Here is an 18,343-nt window from a genome sequence, read left to right on the forward strand (position 1 = left end):
TTTACTCCGCTCACTCACACACAGTTAGATATTTTCTTCATACCCTGCAGACTCACACACTTTGTTTCATTCATTCATACACAGCCATATATTTTTTAATCCCATTTTTCCAACCTAGGTGTGCATTTCGCCCAACTCCCTCTGAGTCTGGCTACTCAGTACCCCTGGTGTGGGTTTCATCTGACTCCTCCTGAGTCTGACTACTGGACATACCCCCTTTGAAAGCCATGCTCATTGTGAGCCTTCCCGGTGAGCTGTTTGAGAGTAACTTTTGCTTTGGGCCACCCATCCCAATTTACTTGGGGTTGTAGGCTTCATCTGACTCAGTCCATGTCAGATTCCTTGGTACACCACAGCAGGTGATCAGGCCCCCCTTCTGTCTTAACAGGATGGGTTTTCCCCCTGGGCCCCAAAACCTTACTGTGGTCCTGTAGCACGCTGTTGTTCCAGAATCGCCCTGAATCCCAATAAGTTCTGTTGAGCTGGCAGGGAGGGAGCCTCTGGGCTTCAGGAGGGCTGATTCCCTCTCCGAGCTGAAGTCTCACCCAGTGGCACCAGAGGTCTCAGGGTTCCTACAGCTCAGGCCCCTCCTGGCAGGCAAGAGACACCAACTCTGTCCTCTCCAGTCCTTATGTGGTCTCCAGAAATGTTGCAGAATTTAAGGGACAAGAGAGACCACTGGGAAACAGGAGGATTTTAATCTTAGGTGAATATCAGCGCAATAGACTAATGAGCAAAGGAGAGTGACAAATAAAGAAAAGTTCCAGTTTTTATACATTTGGTCAAAGGGGTTGGTTTTTCTAGTGACGTAGCAAGTGAATTTACATGAAACAAGGGAAGGGCAGAGAGTTTTGTAATTTAGCCTCGAAAGAAGACAGAGCCTTGTGAATCTTGGGAGAACAAGATGACTTAAACTTTGTTCACAGTACATAGTTGCTAATTTTATCTGTACCAGAACAAGGAGTTACAGCTACAGGGGAAGGAAGGGGGTTGCGGTGATCCTGAGGGGGCTGCCCAAGGCTGGGTAAAACTTGTTTTTCTTTAAGTCCTGCTTCAGGCACAAGGCGTAAACTAACTGGTTTCTCCACGGTAACAGTGATACCTATCAATTGGAACTGTCCAGCTTTGAATACTTCTTGATGGCTCAGGTTCCATAAATGTAGAAGGCACTCCCTACTAACGGGGCTTTGAAGAAGAGGTTGTGGCCAGAAAAAAATTCCAAAATCACCGGTAGAAATGAAACATTTTCTTCCTTGATGCCTGAATGCTGTGGTTTCCCAGTAGGTTTGGGTCTTGCCCAGGTCCACTTGCTTGAATATACTTCCTCTGTTCATGGAAACCTTGTTGTGCTTTTAGAGCTTCACTGACCTGACAATTACTTAGCAAGCACCTGCCCATGTGCTATGCTGGAGGTCAGGTGACCAGGTTCCCTGGATCTAAGTTCAGGATTGAAATCAGTCAACAATAAGGTCTCCCAGGCAACAGAGTAATTGATCTTCTTGGATGTGGCCCAAGATGGGCCAACATCAGACCAGAGCTCTCTTTAGAGAAGCTGGTGGATTTATCCATATCCTTCCTCTCCAGTCACCTCCAAGTCCACTCTTGCTAACCACATCCTTGGGTTATTGCCTAAGATACTGTATTTGCTTGAGAAATGAAAGTTTTGGAAGGAGTTTTGGGCCAAGGTAGGTGGTTGAGGATCTCCCTGAGGGAGGGTAAGTAGCTGAGGACTTCTATGGGCCTCACTTTCTTCATCTGATGGAGAGGGAGCTTCCCAGGGAGAGCTCCACGCTCCTGGCCAGCTGGAAAACAAGGTTTGCTTGGCTTCTTCTCTTAATCTTGCCTTAGTTCATGAAACCCAGAAAAGGCATCACAAAGGAAAGAGCACAAGGTCCTTTGCCTTTCTCATTTCATCTCCTTTCTTTCCTTCTTTTTCTTGAAGGGAAGAACAGATAAAACGCATGGGGAAAGGTGTTCTGTGTTAGTTGATTGGTCATAAATAATTATCCCAACTCTAGTTAGGAAAAAGCTTGCTCTGAGACTGTGATTCTCAAACTTGTATGTCTAACAACTACCTGCTTCTGTCATATCTGAACATCACTGGTACATTTTTGAAAGTAAAATATTAAATTGAATCAATTTAAAAAAAACAAATTTCCCTAAGCAATATTATCTAGAAAATTATAGACTTTTCTTTTGTTTTTCTCAGCACTGGAAATTGAACCTAGGACCTCATGAATTCTAGGCAGGTGCTCTACCACTGAGCTACAATCCTCAACCTCCCTTTTTTTTTTGGTACTGGGGATTGAACTCAGGACCTTGCACTTGCAAAGCAGGCAGTGGAACTACTGAGCTAAATCCCTGGCCACCCCAACCCTTTTAAAAATTTTATTTTGAAACAAGGTCTCACTAATCTGCCCAGGCTGGCCCTGATCTTGTGATCTTTCTGCCTCAGTCTCCTTCCTGAGAAACTAGGATTACAGTTGTTTTCTACCATGCTCCATAGAAATGACAGATTCGATGAGCTAGTTTTGGTGTTTTCTAATGTTCATTAAGATACATAAATCTCTCTCTCACACACACACACGTGTGTGTGCACAGACACACTCACACACATCTATCTGTGTGGTACCTAAAACCATTTGGGTTGCAAGCAGCCAAGGTTCCTGCAGGGTGTGATTTTTCCATTTAATGATCATGAAGTCAAAGCTGGCTCAGTCACTGGATTCCCCAGGTCTCCAGGGTCATGTTAGAGGGTGGGAAGGCAGAGAGCCCCCATACTCTCAGCTTTCCTGCTCTCGCTGTTGGTGTAAATTCACAGTACTTCACTGGGTTCAGACCTTTATCTGTCAACAAGTGGTCACAGATCAACCCAGCCCAACCTTTGATTAAGACCCTAAAGGAAGGTCAGAGATGTCTCATGACACTGGTCTGGGCTTCCCAGTGGCCACTGACTCCTTACTCAGGAAACACTGGTTCAGTGACTAATCAGGCTTTGATTTCTCTTTCCATTGGGGCAAGTTCCAAATTCTGAATCCCAAGCAAACATTCCTCAAAGCGCTTTTGACTTGTTCGGCAAACATCTCCAAGGGAGAGGGACCTTACTGCTTTCTTCCTTCACTATTTTCACCAAAAGACAGACTGCCTGGCCTTTCAGAGCAGATGTGTAACAAACAACAGCTGCTCTTGATTCTTCCAAGTGAAAGCACAATGCTTTCCACTCATGACCCAAACTCATGGAGAAGTCATCTCAAGGTGGTAAGAGAAGCAGCCCAGGGTGGCCTGGGAAAGGGTTTCTGGTCCATGCAGCTCCTTCCTGGGATGGGAGGGAGGTCCACCCAGGCTCGGAAGGACACTCCATTCTTGGTGTTAACTCTGTTTCTATGAATACTGGATCCCCCTGTCCCCTGAGCAAATGCTCATGAGTAATAGATGTTTGAAAATAGTTCCTAAAAAATTGACTTCCCCATTTTGCAACTCATGTTGGACTCTAATCTCACCCTTAGCGGCATCATTTTTACTGACTTCAGCCTCCTTCCTTTGTTAAGTTATTTCCCCTCGGGGCCCTTCTCATTTCCTCCCTTAGTCACTGCAGTTCCAGAATGATTGTGGCACACTGCTACGGTCGCTTCCCCATTCCATTACCATGTCGACCACTCTACTTTGAAGAGTTGGCTGTTGGCCAACGTTTTAAGCTTTATTATTTTGTTTTCAAAAGACAGAGCAAATGAGTCTTCTCCATGTCTACCAAGAACAGTCTTATTCTATCCAAGGTGGAAAATGAAGCCACCTACCCTTAGTTTTCCCAGTTCTTCTGGCTTTTGCCCCTTCCCACCTACAGCCTTTCTGTTGTGTAGCAACCCAAGTAATCTTTGAAAATATAAAAGAGACTATGTCATCTCCTCCTTGAAGTGGGCAGTGGCTTCCTTTGTCATTAGAATGCACTTAAAAGTTTTGACACACCAAGCCAGGCACTGTGTGGCTCTGCTCACCCTTCTAATCTGGTTTCCCACCACTCTTTCCCTTTCTTTACTTTGTATCTACCACCCTGGCCTTTTTATGGATACTCTGCTATGCTGAACTCATTCCCACCACAGGGCCTTTGCATCTGCTGCTCCCTCTGCCTGAACCCCATTGCCCCATAACTCTGTGTGGGTAAAAGGCGACCATGGGTGATGGTGAGCTGCATTTTCAAGTTGGGTACTGCCTTTGGGTTGCTTTGCCACAAGAGATGGATGAAGGGATGAGGTTGCTGGCAAAGTCAGAGAGAGGTGACAGGGCTTTGTGATTTCAACTTAAACCCAATGGTTCAAATCCAGAGCAACATCTGACCACAGGAGGAGGAGGAGGCCAGGTCTCAGCAATGAAGGCTGAGTGGTCAGTCTGGGGCCAGGGAGGAGTCAGAGAGCTGAGAGTCTAGGTCAACCTCTGTTCCCAGATGCCCGACAACTAGGAAGTGTCCTGGCTGTTCTTGAATCTGGCTATGTTGAAAGGGCTGTAGCTGCAGTCCCTGTCTCCTCCTGTTCATTCACACACATGACCACAGGGCGGGCACTGGTGAAGACACACTGGCTAGTGCAGGCATAAGCCTGAGTGAAGCATCCTGCTTTCTGCCTCGGGACTGACAGGCATAGCGGAGTCTGAAATTGCTCCACTCGCAGGCGGCAGAGCCTAGAACTAGGCCAGCCACGTCCCTCAGGGGCCAGCGCCCGACACTGTCACTCACTGTCTCGGTTGGATCTCAGCCAACCCCGAGGATGCTGAAGACGTTTTAAAAGTCGCGTCTTGACCCTGATCTTCCTCGAGCGAGTCTAAGCCATTGTGCTGTGTGAGATGGGGGAGGACCGGGGCATGGATACACTGCAGCAGCAGCTGAATCCAAAACACAACCACTGAAATGTTCTGGAAAGATGAACACTGGGCAAGCCGCTGTTCGCTAACAGGATAAAAGAACTCGTTTGAAAACGGCCTTCAGAAACCAGTGAGCCTACAGCTGTCTTTCCATGGGTAGTACTGAGGACTGAACCCAGGCCTTCGCATTGAGCTACGCCCTGCCCTTCCTTCTTTGTTCATTTTGGCACAGGGTCTCTCGAAAAGTTGCTTAGTATCCCAGGCTGGGCTCAAACTTGTGACCCTCCTGCCTCAGCCTCTTAAAGTGGTGGAAATGCAGGTGTGCACCGCTGTGCCTGGCCAGCTGTCTTTATAAAAGAGATAAAGTATGGAGTAGAGAGAAAATCCTGTAGAAGCCAGGTTTAAAGTAGAATCAAATTTCAGAAATTCTCAGAAAATGACAGAAAACAAGTGCTCATGCTTATTTGGCTTAGTAAGCCTACTTCAAGTCCCGGACTTGGAAATGTGATGGTGGTGGTAGGGGAGCCGTGTACGAAGCTGCTCATTTCAAGTCACTTCTACTGCCATCCACACACGGTATGTGCACACACACTCATGCCTGCACACAGACTGACACAACTTGCACCAAATGGGGCTGAATCACTAATGTATATGCAGACTGTATTTTTAGAAAGAAGCATTTTTAAACCACTAAAAATTCAAAGCAAGGACTCACATATGATTAAAAAAAATCACTCATTTACCTAGTCTTTTAGAACTAATGTTCTAGCATTTTTTTGAGTAGAGGTGAGTGTGGAGCCAGCTGGCTAGAGCCCAGTAAGCTGATGGAGGTGACGCCAGCCTCACCCTTTTTCCACGCACAAGGATCCCTCTTTCTGTTGCAATGGTAGTACTTGAGGTCAGGGCTTCCTATTGCTGATATTATCGTGTTTATTTTTAGGTGCTCTTGTAAAACTATGAGGGCAAAGCATAATAAAGCAGCCCGGTAAACACAAAATCTGCTGTGTGCTAAGGGGAAAGCTCCGCTCACAGGGGACTGTTGGTGAGCAGGCAGCTTCAGGAGCAGCGGTTGTTTATCTCCCAAGGGCAAACAGCAACTCTGGGCCTGGCAGGGTGATTCAGAATGAGAGCCAGGGCTCTGAAGTCAAATACCCCAAAGCTGAGGACTATGTACAAGGCACGGGCCCTGGAAGCACTGTGTTAGCACCGAAAAAGCAGTGCAATGACAACGCAGGCATTCCAGTTAGCGAGTGACCAGGTGTGCTAGTGGGATCTGAACCCCGGCGTGTGTCATTGTAAAAGCCACAGAGCTCAACAGTTGTGTACTCACTGCTACTAGATGTGTTGTTAAAAGGTGGAAAAAGAGTATATTATCTTCTATGTGTGTTGACAGGGATTCACAAGGGACCGAAGAAACAGTAGCTGAGGTGGCGCTGGACTGGGAGGCAAAGACGGGGTCCTCACTCTGGTGCAGTGCTACTGGGCAGGGATAGCTTGTGTGAGGTCAGATGACACGGGCTGGCAGACTGGCCTGGAGACCAAATCCAGACAGCGGATCTGGGAGTTGAGAATGATTTTGTATTTTACAGGTCAGGTGGGGTGGTGCACGCTTGTAATCCCAGAACTTGGGAGGCAAGGCAGGAAGATTGCTGCTAGTTCAAGGCCAGCCTGGGCTACATAGTGAGTTCAAGGCCAGCTTGAACTGTACAGTAAGACCCTGTCTCAAAAATAAAATTAAATTAAAATATAATTATTTAGTAATTATGAATGGGTTAAGAAAACAAAGAATATGCAACAGAGATTGTATGTGGCCCACAAAGTGAAAAATACTGTTTGGCTCTTTGTCTCAAGGTGAGAATGAGGGAGCCAGCTAAGAGCTGGGTTCCGGGGGTATAGTCTGCATGGGTTTGATCTGGGCAGTGGCGCTTTGCATCTCATGGCAACCAAGCTGTTTCCTCACCCTTAACTCAAGGGTGAGAGCGATACCTCTGCTTCACAGAGATCGTGAGGAGAGGAGAAAATGAGGGAGAACACAGCACCCGGCCGGGGGTATCGATGATTAGCAAGCAAGGATTATTATCATTGGCAGGGCAGCACAGAGATGCTGAGAATGTCAGCCGTGTCCTGGGCACATATGCATGCCATGTAGAGACTGTAAAGTGCCACATAAATAATCTAGGAAGAATAAGTGGCACAAAAATAAAAAGAACCCTAAGTCATAAAAAAAAAAACCTAGGCTATTTGAAAAAAAAAAGTCAATGCTATGGAAGAAAAGAGTAGAGGATTAATCTAGATTGAGGATAACTGGGGCCTGATAGATGATACCATGTGTGATCCCACAGTGAATCCTGAATTGGAAAAGCAAACAACAGGAAGAAAAGAGGAAAAGGGCAGTTTTGGAAAATCTGAATATAGACCGAATATTAGAATGGAATTATTAAATCCACGTGAAATATTCGTGGGTGTGGGGGTCGTGTGTGGTATTAGAGGTGAATGTCTTAGGAGCCCCAGGATCAGTGTTTAGAGGTGAAGCATCACTATTTCTGTCATTTACATTCAAATGGTTTAACAGTGACAACACAGCTCTCATGCCTCAATATTTACAAATAGATGCACACACGTATGACAAAGTGCCAGGAGCAGATGGATAGATTCAAGTGGGCTGATCCAGGAGTTTGCTGAGTTACTTACCCCACCTCCATCATTCTAATGCTTTGAAAAGTTTTGAAGTGAACAGTTGAGGACAAAGTTGTAAGGTAGCTAAGTATTTACACATAGCCTACATAAGAGGGTAGTGTAGATTACTCAGCCTGGAATTTATTATTATTGTTGGAATTTATTATTATTTACTGGAATTTAATATTATTGTCATATATCTTTTAGTATTCCTGTAAGCAGCCCCTCTAAGCAATTGTTTTATTTCTTATTTTTCTTCCGTTCTACTTAACAATTTAAAAGAATCTAATGGAAATTTTTTTTTTTCTTTTTGGTACTGGGGATTGAACTCGGGACCTTGCACTTGTAAGGGAGGTGGCGGAACCACTGAGCTAAATCCCCAACCCTGTAACAGAAATTTTTAAAAAACCATAGCCCTGAACTTCACTTTCCTTGAGTTTGAGTAGGTGGTTTTGGCAGCCACTTTAACTTCTAAATAGGGGGTCTTCTTTGATTCATTCACAGACTCAGTCAGCAGGACAATTCCAGCTGGGGTCGCAGGGTATACAAGTTACCATGACAACGGCCATGGGGCCACCTTAGTGGATTCAGCAGGGAGGCTGAAGCCGAGGTTTAGGGACCCCAGGAATGAGTCAGGACACCGAGAGCCACACTGAGTGTCTTCGGGGTCCAGAGCAAGAAGAGACTGGGCAGGGCTGCGGCAGAGACTCACTTTGGCTTAAGAAGTTTTCTGGATGGCGGGTGGACACAAAGGGACAGGCGCTACTACCCACCATCTCCCGAGAAGTCCTTTGCACCCGTCTCAGAAGCTGGCTGGTCAGGAGCTTTACATTTACAGTACATGCATTTCCCGTCCTTAAACACATTCAACTCCCATCTCAAACCCACAGGTTTTCAGTATTCATCCTTTGCCTCCATTAGAAACTCAGAACTGAAACCGGTCTGACCCTCATCCCCAGGCCCCGCTCCACGCCGGATCCCAGCAGCCCACGGCACTCACCTTGGGCACACCGTCCCTGGAGCCGGTTCCCCTCATGCCCGTGATGTGGAAAAGCTCCTTGCAACGTCGCAGCCAGTATCTCCAGCTTCACAGCCAGACCAGGCAGCGTCGCCCCTGCTTCCGACTGGTTCTCAGAGGCCAAACCCTGTGGAGCTATCAGCCAACACGTGGGAAACTGTCAAGAAGACTCTCCAGTCGGCGGGCTTTCTGGAAAGCACGATAAGTGTAAAAGGAGAGGGGTAGGGAGGGGGGACCAGAAATGCAAGCCACGTCCACTCCTCATCGCCTGACGTCTCACTTTGTCTGCAAGTAGAGGTTGTCACTCATTTGCTGTGTGAAACCACAAAAGAAGAAGGAAAAAAAAAACTCTTCTGCTTTATGGGGTAAAAGTTCCTACTTTGAAAAACCTAGGGTGGGAACAGACATCCTTCTTGCTTTTGAATATTGTGGAACAATTTCCACTCAGCAGACCAGCCTCGCTTCCCTGATGAGAGACCACTTGGCTGAATTCTTGACAGTGGTTAGCGTTTCTTCCTAGCTGCTCCCTAACACCTGCCCAGTGACGAGGATAGAACAAGTCAAGTGGGGTACCTTGGAGGACAGCGCCCAGCCTGGGGGTCCCGGACTCCCACTCTGAACCCCATACTCACCACCCAGTCCTTGCTCACAATACTCAGTGAAGAACATTTTCTGATCTGCAGCAGGCACCATCCTGAGTGCTGCACTTGTGTTATCGCTGAAATCTCACGAACCATTGCCTGCACTGGAAACCACCATGCTAGTGCATGCAGTTCCTCTTGAACTTGCTGGGTCTTTTTACTTTCCCCAAATCCAGACCCAGCATCTAGAGAGGACCTGCCGTGTAGCAGACACTGTGTCAAAACTCGATTGCACTTTCATTCCATTGAAACAAAACGGTAGCCATTCTTCCAAGCCTGGCTCCAGCCCTGTCTCCAGGGCTATCTCCTCTCCCAGATCCCTTTCTGCCATCACTGCACTCACGGTCTTGTCTTCTGTTGTCCCATGTGTTTCAGTCCCCAAGTTGGAGCACCGGGATGTACTTACTAATTCAATAGCTGAATTAGTGACTGATTCCTGACCAAGACGATGTATGTTCTAAAATGTTGTCCTTATTTGAAATCCACTTCCAGGGCTCCTCCAGGGTCTCACCCCTTGGAATCAGTGATTGCTGTGCTGCAGATGGTAGCAGATAACAGGGAGGCGACAGTGACCCCATAGAATGAACACACAAGCCCATTCACAAACATACTTTGCAATAAATCCAAAGTGGAGATCCTCAGAGAGGAGGACACAGATGAGAAGAGCAAAGAGTTATTTAGGGAAGGCTTCATGCAGTGTATAAAAAAGGCAAGGGTGACTCAGTAAAAAAGCAGAGTTTGCTATGTACACAGTACTTATGATCATACATGGCAAAAAAAGGGGGTAAATGAGTGGTTGAGAAGTAACAAGTTCTATTGAAGGAAAACAAGGAGATTCATAGGAAGAGTAGAGTCACAAAGCCCAGAGCTATGAATGATAGCCTAGCAGCAGGTGTGTCCAACCCCAGCCCATGGGCTAGACCTGCCTGGCTTGCCCGGGCTGCATTGTGTGAAGAGGAATTATCTCGGGCCAAATATAAAACATATAACATAGTTAACAGATAAGTAAAGACACTTACTTTGAAATGTGTTTTATTGCAACATAGGCGGCAGGTTGTATTCATTCAAATGGCACTTCTGCAATGTGAACAGTAAGCGATATTTGTAAGGCCACCATGCAGCGTTGGATGATTTCCATGCTGCCGACGTGAGTCTGGACACTTTTCTCAGGTGAGCCCCTTCACTCCTGCTTCCTTCTAATCTAACTCCACATCTTGCAAGTTGGTGAGATGAACCGTGAAGCTGTATATCAAGAGGAAGACATATCTGCATGAACTGAGGGTCATGTTCAAGGGTGGAACTTCATTCCTTGCTCTTTTAGGGTCCTTTAGGTGGAACCTAAATTCCTTGCTCCCAAGTTTATATGTCCTTAGGAACAAAATTTTTAAGTAGGGTAAGGCAGTGTTGAACTCAAACATTCCTTTCCCACAATCAATTTTTTAAGAACAACAACCAATATGCTTAACATATGATGGCCCAAACGAAATCTGGTAACATCCCTGGAATTCACAGATTTTTAAATCCCAAAATTGAAAAAAAAAAAACCATCACTTATTTGGGAACTAAAAAGAAGATAGCAGAAAACAAAAGTTTAGATTAGAATAGCAGGGCAAGACTGAAGCAACAGGGGCTGCAGAAGGCTTCTCTCATTTACACTTTCAATATCACATAAGGGCTCCATGGAACACATGTTGCCTTTTTCTTGTTTTAAAGAGCTCAGACATTATTTTATAACAAGTCAATGTGAGGGTTTCTGAGTAGGGACACAATCTATATGCTCAGTGACATTTTTCTCAGCATTCAGGACACTGCCAAGGACATGGAACTCTGAAATTTTGAATAAATAAATACATTTTGGTTCTAGGTTGGTTAGCAATCAGGATGGACACAGTACCAAAAGGTGATACTGCGTATATTTCTATTGTATCATAGCAGTAGTGTGTGCTAGTTATGGAAGCCCTTGGTTTTGTGTCCCCCTTCCCCCACGCGGTGACAGGCTCATGCATAAGGGGAAGGCAGTGGTGCTGGGCAGAGCCAGCTGTCTTGGGAATGCTGAGAGAACGGTTGTCCTGGCTTCTGAGATGGCCAGGCAGAGGCCGAGCTCCAAGGGGCTCCTTGGGGGCCAGCTCTGCCACTGTGTGGAGCATTCTGCCCAAGTGACACTCACGTAAAGAAAGCTGGGCAGAAAAGAGAACCAGAGACCTCAAAGCACTAGGATTTGGCAGGGCATGAGATGAAATTTCTAGATTCATCAGGCCCCTGGAGAGCTGGATTTCTGACCCCGGAGACATCAGACAGCCAAGTGCTGACTGTGTGTCAGGTACTGCTCTGATCATGCTGCAGGTATTAGTCTACTCAGTCCAACAAGGCAGGTACTGATACTTTCCCCATTTTGCTGATGAGGAACTGGGGGTAGGGTGGGAACTGATTTGGCCAAATGACCTAGTTTCTTGAAAGAAACTGCAACAGAAGAAAAAGACAGTTGCAACCTTAAGATAAAGAGATTTAAAAACAGAAAAACAAACACCAAATCACAATGTATGGGTCCAATCTGGATCCCAATTCAGAACAATTTATATGGAAATCTGAACACTGAAGTGGTGACGTTAAGTAATGTGATGGCCTTGAGTAACTAACGTTTGCAGATGTAATGTGATTGTGTCTTTAACACATTCATGATGGGGCCATAATTCTTATGTCTTGCTGCTGAGTGGCTCTGAACACTGGTGGTCCATGCCTGACTGTCTCATCAGGTGGTGTGGGACAGTCCCCTCGGGTAGTACAAGCTGCCCAACAGGACAGTCATGCATGTACCACCTGTGGCTCAAGCTGTGGGGAAGGTGTTAAAGGCCCCGTATCTTTCAGACATATACTGAAATATTTATAGATAAAATGTATCTGAGATTGTTTTCAACAATCAAGGGAGAGGAGAGTCAGATAAATCAAAATTATTCATGGTGAAGTTTTGGGAGTCTGTGGTGGATGTGTTAGGATTCATTGTGCTGTAGACATTTTTTAAGAATGAAAAAAGCTTTATTAAGAGATAATCCAAGTATAAAATTTACTTCTTTAAAGCATACAATTCAGAGGTTTTTTGTATATTCAGAGTAATGGAGCCATCATCCTATCTAATTGCAGGACATTTTTGTCACACCAAAGGGAAACCCCATCCCCCACTCCTCATTCCCCTTTTCCCAGCTCCTGGAAACCACTGCTTCTATTGTATTTAGATTTTGTATACATTTGAAATTCTCTGTAATAAAAAAGTAAAAAGACACTTGCTTGAGGTCACATAATAAAGTAACAGAGCCAGAATCTGAACCTAAGTTTTTCAGAAAACAAAGCTGTCGTGGTATCCCAGGGGTGATCCTTCCTGTCCGGAAGGGCTCGCCCTGAGTTCATGAAACAGGTTACACTGTCGTGACTTTGTAGAGAACTCAACTTAGGCCACAATACAAAATTAAGACACAAAAGTAATGAGATATGGCCCTGAAATTAATCAGACTAACTCCAACAGACACACCTAGGAGAGTATTTTCTGAATAGGGGCTTGACTTCTCAGCCTGGTGTTTGATCTCTGTATGATTTGTATGAATAAAAGCTGTGAAAAACTGTTTTAGGTATTTGGCTGCAATTCATTCGTATCTTGAGGCAAATGAGTCTCTTATGTGTGTATCCCAAGAGCTTTATTGTAGGAAACTGGGTGTTTTTGAAATATCTGGCTGAAACAGCTAGCATCATAGAGAACCAAACTAGGGTGACCCTAAGAGAGGTGATTCATGCTCTTGACAAATACTGAGAATAGAATTTTCAAATTTTTCTTTTCTGAGCTCAAGGAGCCCTTATCACTTCACTCCTGTGGCACCTAATAATTGTACAATAAAGCAAGTTACTTTTGTCTGCTTTCTGTATTCTTTTATACTGTTTTCAGGACAAGTTTTAGCTATAAAGCTCCTAGAGTTTGGTGGTATTTACACACTGGGCACTCAGTGTTTGAATTACAAAGCACAGATGAACACTAGATGGAATATTCAAAATAAAGGGTTGGCAGAAATTTTCTGACCACACTGCTTTCAAATCATCTGAGATTATCTAGCAAATGTTAATCCCATGAAGATAATTCATGAAAATAGCTCTTCTAGTCAAAGTAAAATTTCATAAATCATCAAAACTCACTATCTTGGTGTAGGGATCAGACAAGGAGAACTGGGGTTCTGCAGCTGTTATAACTAACAAAGATAATCCAGTTTTCCAGCCTGAATTTTGACTGCCAGGTTGAGAGGGAAAAGAAATCACAGCAAGAATTTAAAAAATAAGGATGCAGAAGAAATGCTGTGAGTATAGAGGAGACAGGAAGTTAGAGAAAAAAACTGAATGTTGGGAGAACAAGAGAAAACCAGGGCCAACAGTGATATCAATAAGGCCAATGTGCACATGTGTGTGCACATGTGTGCGCACGCATACCTATGTGTGCGTGTGTGTGTGTGTACGTGTCTGATGGAAAGTGGTGAGGAGTCAAAGGAGTAAAACAAGCACTAAGACAGTAGGAAGGCAAAGGAGGAAAGCTCCAGAAAAAGGCCAGAAGCATTAAACACGAAAGCTGTAGATTTGCTGAATTAGTATCGCTTTAAGTTTTACTCACATCTGTTGATCCTCGGTCTCATTTTGGTCACCCTGTTTTTGCTCTTTAAACATATCGTACATACTGCCTTTCGCTGCAGTGGCCACAGCCGCGAGCATGCTCAGGCTTCAGAAGAGGCCTGCCTCCAGTGTCCTCTGCTGCAGCAAAAAGGTCCGGTTGGGTCCCAGTGCGACTGCAGTACCAGTTCTTGTCAGGTGAGCTGATCATCTGCAAGGCTGTGACTGTCCATTCCCAGATGTGATGCCAGAAAAACACGTGATGGCTGGAAAGGCAGGTGTGGGGGACTTGGCAGAAGAGTGGATGATTAAACTGAAGGGAAAAAACACACAGGCTCTTGAGGAGTGAATGGGTAAACTGTGAAGGAATGTGTGGGGCAAAAGCACATGGGAAAACAACAAGTTTAGATTAGTGAGGCATGTTGCATCTGGCTGTTGTCCTTCAGCTTTCCCCAACAAACTGCCTACCCTTCAGACAGCTCCTTGGCCAAACTGTTTTTCTTCAGTTTTTTTCTCCTACACTGATATTCTAAATAAAAGCCAGGGAGTTCTTGGCTTTGGTGCTACTCTTGGGAGTCTCTCTAATGCTGAGCACTCTTGGCTGAGATAGCCCCTCTGGGCCTCTTGGTGTTCAGACCAAGTCTCATCTCTGAGTAATCTTTTCATCCTCTGCACTGCCACGGTCACACACTATGACAGGCAGGCATATGGGCATAGGTAACTGAGAACATATGTTCACTGCTTGGATGCCAGAGAAGGCCACTTGGATAAAGAGGTTATGGGGTCTGCATAGTTTGCTCCAGAGATACCATGAATCTAAGAAGACTGACTACCACATGTATTATACCCTATACCTGAAGGTGAAGGGGAATATGTTAAAAAACAAGTGGATTCTTATGAAGACACCCACAAGTTGAAGGCAGATAAGGACCACAAGAAGCTTTAATCTTTAGATAGTTAACTCTGTGAAATCACTGTTGAAAAAAGAAAGTCACTGTTGAGTTCTTTTCCATCATTAGCAGAGCTACAGCTGTTTATTCAGTACATATTAGCTATGTCAATACCTGGGTTGTCTTCATGTTTACACTATAATTGTAAATTTCTTTTCTACAATTAAGATTGGTACATCGTTTCTCAGCCTTTTGGCTAAGATCAAGTGCAATTAAGAATGGTACATACAGTGTGGTATCTTGGTCCATGAACTTAAATTTGTTTTATGAATTTGAGGAAGATGGCTGGATTTGTGTTTGTGTGGGGAAGACGGGTGTGGCTGTATTTGTCACATGATGTGGAGTTTGTGAATGGAAGCAAAATTTTGTTGAATCCTTTTTTTTGAGAATTGAATTATTTGTGAACAGAAGCGTTTGTGAATTGAGGTATTACGGTAATTGGTTCTTATAGTATGCTAACATCCAAGCTGTCTTGTACAATACTACTCGAGCTGATTTGCTTGATATTATTAGATGACATAATTGCTGCTGTTTCTCTGTAAGCCAACACTCACACTGTCTTTGTGACATAAACAATACTACAGGACATTCCCTGAGAACTTGGTGTTGACTTAATTACACTGCATTTTCTGTCTTAAATTAACCAAGGGGGTCAGATTTTGGAGCTAAGGCTAAGGACTATAGCGAACAATGTCCTAAGTATCCTACTGCAAAGTGACTAACTAAAGACATCCCTGTACTAGCAAAAAAGTCTTTATACTATAAGCATCCACAAACCACAGGGCAAAATAAAACAAATAAACAATAGAATTTTGAGACGATAAGGCACCAAAGTGCCTCCCAAAACTCCCAACTCCTTAGAAGCCAATCCAGAGGGCACTGCAGGGCTGAGTAGCATAAGCCACACAACCAAATTACTTGAAAGGATAGCAGGAGGATGGAAAATATACCAAAAAGTTACTCAGGAGGATCACAGAAGACATAGCTAAACAGATAATGGAAGTAATGACCAAAATGATCCAGGAACTTTTAGAAGACTCTAATTAAAGGCTAGATGAACTAAACAAAATGATACAAAACAAGAATGACCAATTTAGCAAAAAAAAAAAAAAAAGTCCATGAAAATGTTTCAGTCAGAAATTCAAGAGATTAAAAATTATACTGGAGGCTGGGGATTTAGCTCAGTGGTTCTGCTGCCTGCCTCGCAAGCACAAGCACCCGAGTTTGATCTCCAGCACCAAAAAAAAAAAATTATATTGAAAGTATGGAGAGGGCTGGGGATGTAACTCAACGGTGTTGTGCCTGTCTGGCAAGTGCAAGGTCCTGAGTTCAATCCCCGATACTGGAAAAAAAGAAAATATGGGTAGTAGAAATGACCAGTGTTCAGAATTTCAGAACTAGAAAACAATGACACCTTCAAAGAACAACTACACAAAGACATCTTAAAAGCAACAAGGGAGCATGAAAAATGGATCCAACAGCCCCTAGATGATGCAAAGATGAGAAATCTAAGAATGATTGGAATAAATGAAAAATCAGAAGACAACACAGATGACTTAAAAAAACCAGTTCACAGAAACAATGGCAGAAGACTCCCCAAACATAGGGAAAAAATATACAGATAAGTGAGGCATATAGAACTCTAAATAGCCATGACCAAAAGAGAACCTTTGGGTCACACTGTACTCAAAAGTACCAAAAGTCCATCACAGGGACAAAACTCTTAAAAGCTGTTAGAGAAAGGCAAAGAATCATAGAAAGGTAAGCATATTAGAATTACAATAGACTTTTCAACACAAACTTTAAAGGTCAGGAGGGCTTGGAGCCAAGTGTTTCAAGCCCTAAAAGATAACAACTTCCAGCTCTGACTTACGTATCCTGCAAAACTTTCCTTCAAAACTGATGGAGAAATATGGTATTTCCATGACAAGAAGCATCTCAAGAAATTCATGACTACCAAACTACTATTACAAAAAATTTTCAAGAATATTTTAAAAGAGAACCTTGAGGGGCCCAGTATTTAGCTCAGTGGTTCCACTTCCTGCCTCGCAAGTACAAGATCCTGAGTTGGATCTCCGGTACCAAAGGGGGGGGGGACTTTGAAGCTAACAATACCAATAAGTCAAAAAGGATTGGGTTGGAGGGCTGGGGATTTAGCTCAGTGGTTCTGCCACCTGCCTTGCAAGCACAAGGTCCCAAGTTCAATCCCTGGTACCAAAAAAAAAAACGATTGGGGTTGGGGATTTAGCTTAGTGGCAGCATGCCTGTCTCGCAAGTGCAAGGTCCTGAGTTCAATCCCAGGTACCGCAAAAAAGAAAGAAAGAAAAAAGAATAAATACATCAAACAGACTGAGCAGCTGAGCAAAAGCAAAAAGAAAAATTAGCAACAGGAAAATAATGTAATGACAGAATAAGCCAATACCTGTCAGTAATAACTCTCAGTGTGAATGGTCTCAATTCCCTGATCAAAAGACACAAACTGGCAGAATGGATCAGGAAACAAAACCTAATGATATGCAGTATAAAAGAAACAAATTTAATTCAAAAAGAAATTCATACATTAAAAATAAAAGGATGGTAAACATTATTCCATGCAAAGAGGACCCAGAAAAAAGCAGAAGTGGCTCTCCTAATTTCAGACAAAGTGAATTTCAAGCCAAAACTGATCAGAATAGACAAAGAAGGTCACTGCATATTGGTTAAGAGAACAATTCAATGGCAAGATATTGTAATTACAAACATACACTCACCAAATACTGGCATACTCAATTTCATAAAACAAACAATAGTGAACATAAAAAATGAGATAAAGACCAATATGGGGGACTTCAACACCTACTGTCACAAATGGGCAGATCAACTAGACAAAAATTGATAAAGAAATATCGGAGTTGAACCAAACCTTTAAACAGATGGACTTAAGAGATACCAACAGTATTCCACACACAAAAGAATACATATACATTCTTTGCAGCAGACCATGGCTCTTTGTCCAAAATAGACCACATACTAGCCCATAAAGCATGCTCAAGTAAAGGCAAAAGAATTGAAATTATTCAATGCGTATTATCAATATCATAGTGCAATGAAACTAGAAATCAATGGCAAAAACCCCCCACAGAAATTATGCAGACACTTGGAAATTTGGTAATATTTGAATAATCAAGAGGTCACAGATGAAATTAAGGAAGAAATTAGACAGTTAATGCAATGAAACAGTAATGCCAGCAGGACCCACCAGAACCTATGGGACACAATGAAATCAGTCCTAAGAGGGAAGTTCATAGCCGTGAATGCCCACATCAGAAAAACAGTATAGAAGGACTTCATCGCAGTTGGATAAAAGCCATATATGACAAGTCTACCACCAAAAACATAACAAATGGGGAGAAGCTAAAACCTTTCTCTCTAAAATCAGGAACAAGACAAAGATGCCCATTATCACCTCTCCTGTTTAATATCATTTTCAAACTATTAGCCAGAGTAATCAGGCCAGATAAAGAAATAAAAGGGATATATATATATATATAGAAAAGGAAAAAGATAAAAGAGAAATTATCTTTTTTTTT

The 18,343-nt window shown here is 43.6% G+C and overlaps 1 protein-coding gene across 2 annotated transcripts in view; it reads right to left on the reverse strand.

The window, feature by feature from the left end:
• Cass4 (Cas scaffold protein family member 4) overlaps positions 1 to 18,343 on the reverse strand; it is a 61,502-nt gene that overhangs the window by 33,437 nt on the left and 9,722 nt on the right. For both annotated transcript variants that reach the window (XM_004858014.3, XM_021238929.2), the window contains exons 2-4: positions 13,829 to 14,137; positions 10,206 to 10,428; positions 8,528 to 9,721 (exon numbers count right to left, since the gene is read on the reverse strand). In XM_004858014.3, the coding sequence (XP_004858071.2) occupies positions 8,528 to 8,563 (36 nt within the window). In that variant the 5' untranslated portion in view covers positions 8,564 to 9,721; positions 10,206 to 10,428; positions 13,829 to 14,137. The remainder of the gene's footprint in view (positions 1 to 8,527; positions 9,722 to 10,205; positions 10,429 to 13,828; positions 14,138 to 18,343) is intronic.

Source organism: Heterocephalus glaber, unplaced genomic scaffold (genome assembly GCF_053883595.1).
Source record: "Heterocephalus glaber isolate CG9 unplaced genomic scaffold, H.glaber_assembly_v1.0 deba00001673, whole genome shotgun sequence".
Lineage (NCBI taxonomy): Eukaryota > Metazoa > Chordata > Mammalia > Rodentia > Bathyergidae > Heterocephalus > Heterocephalus glaber.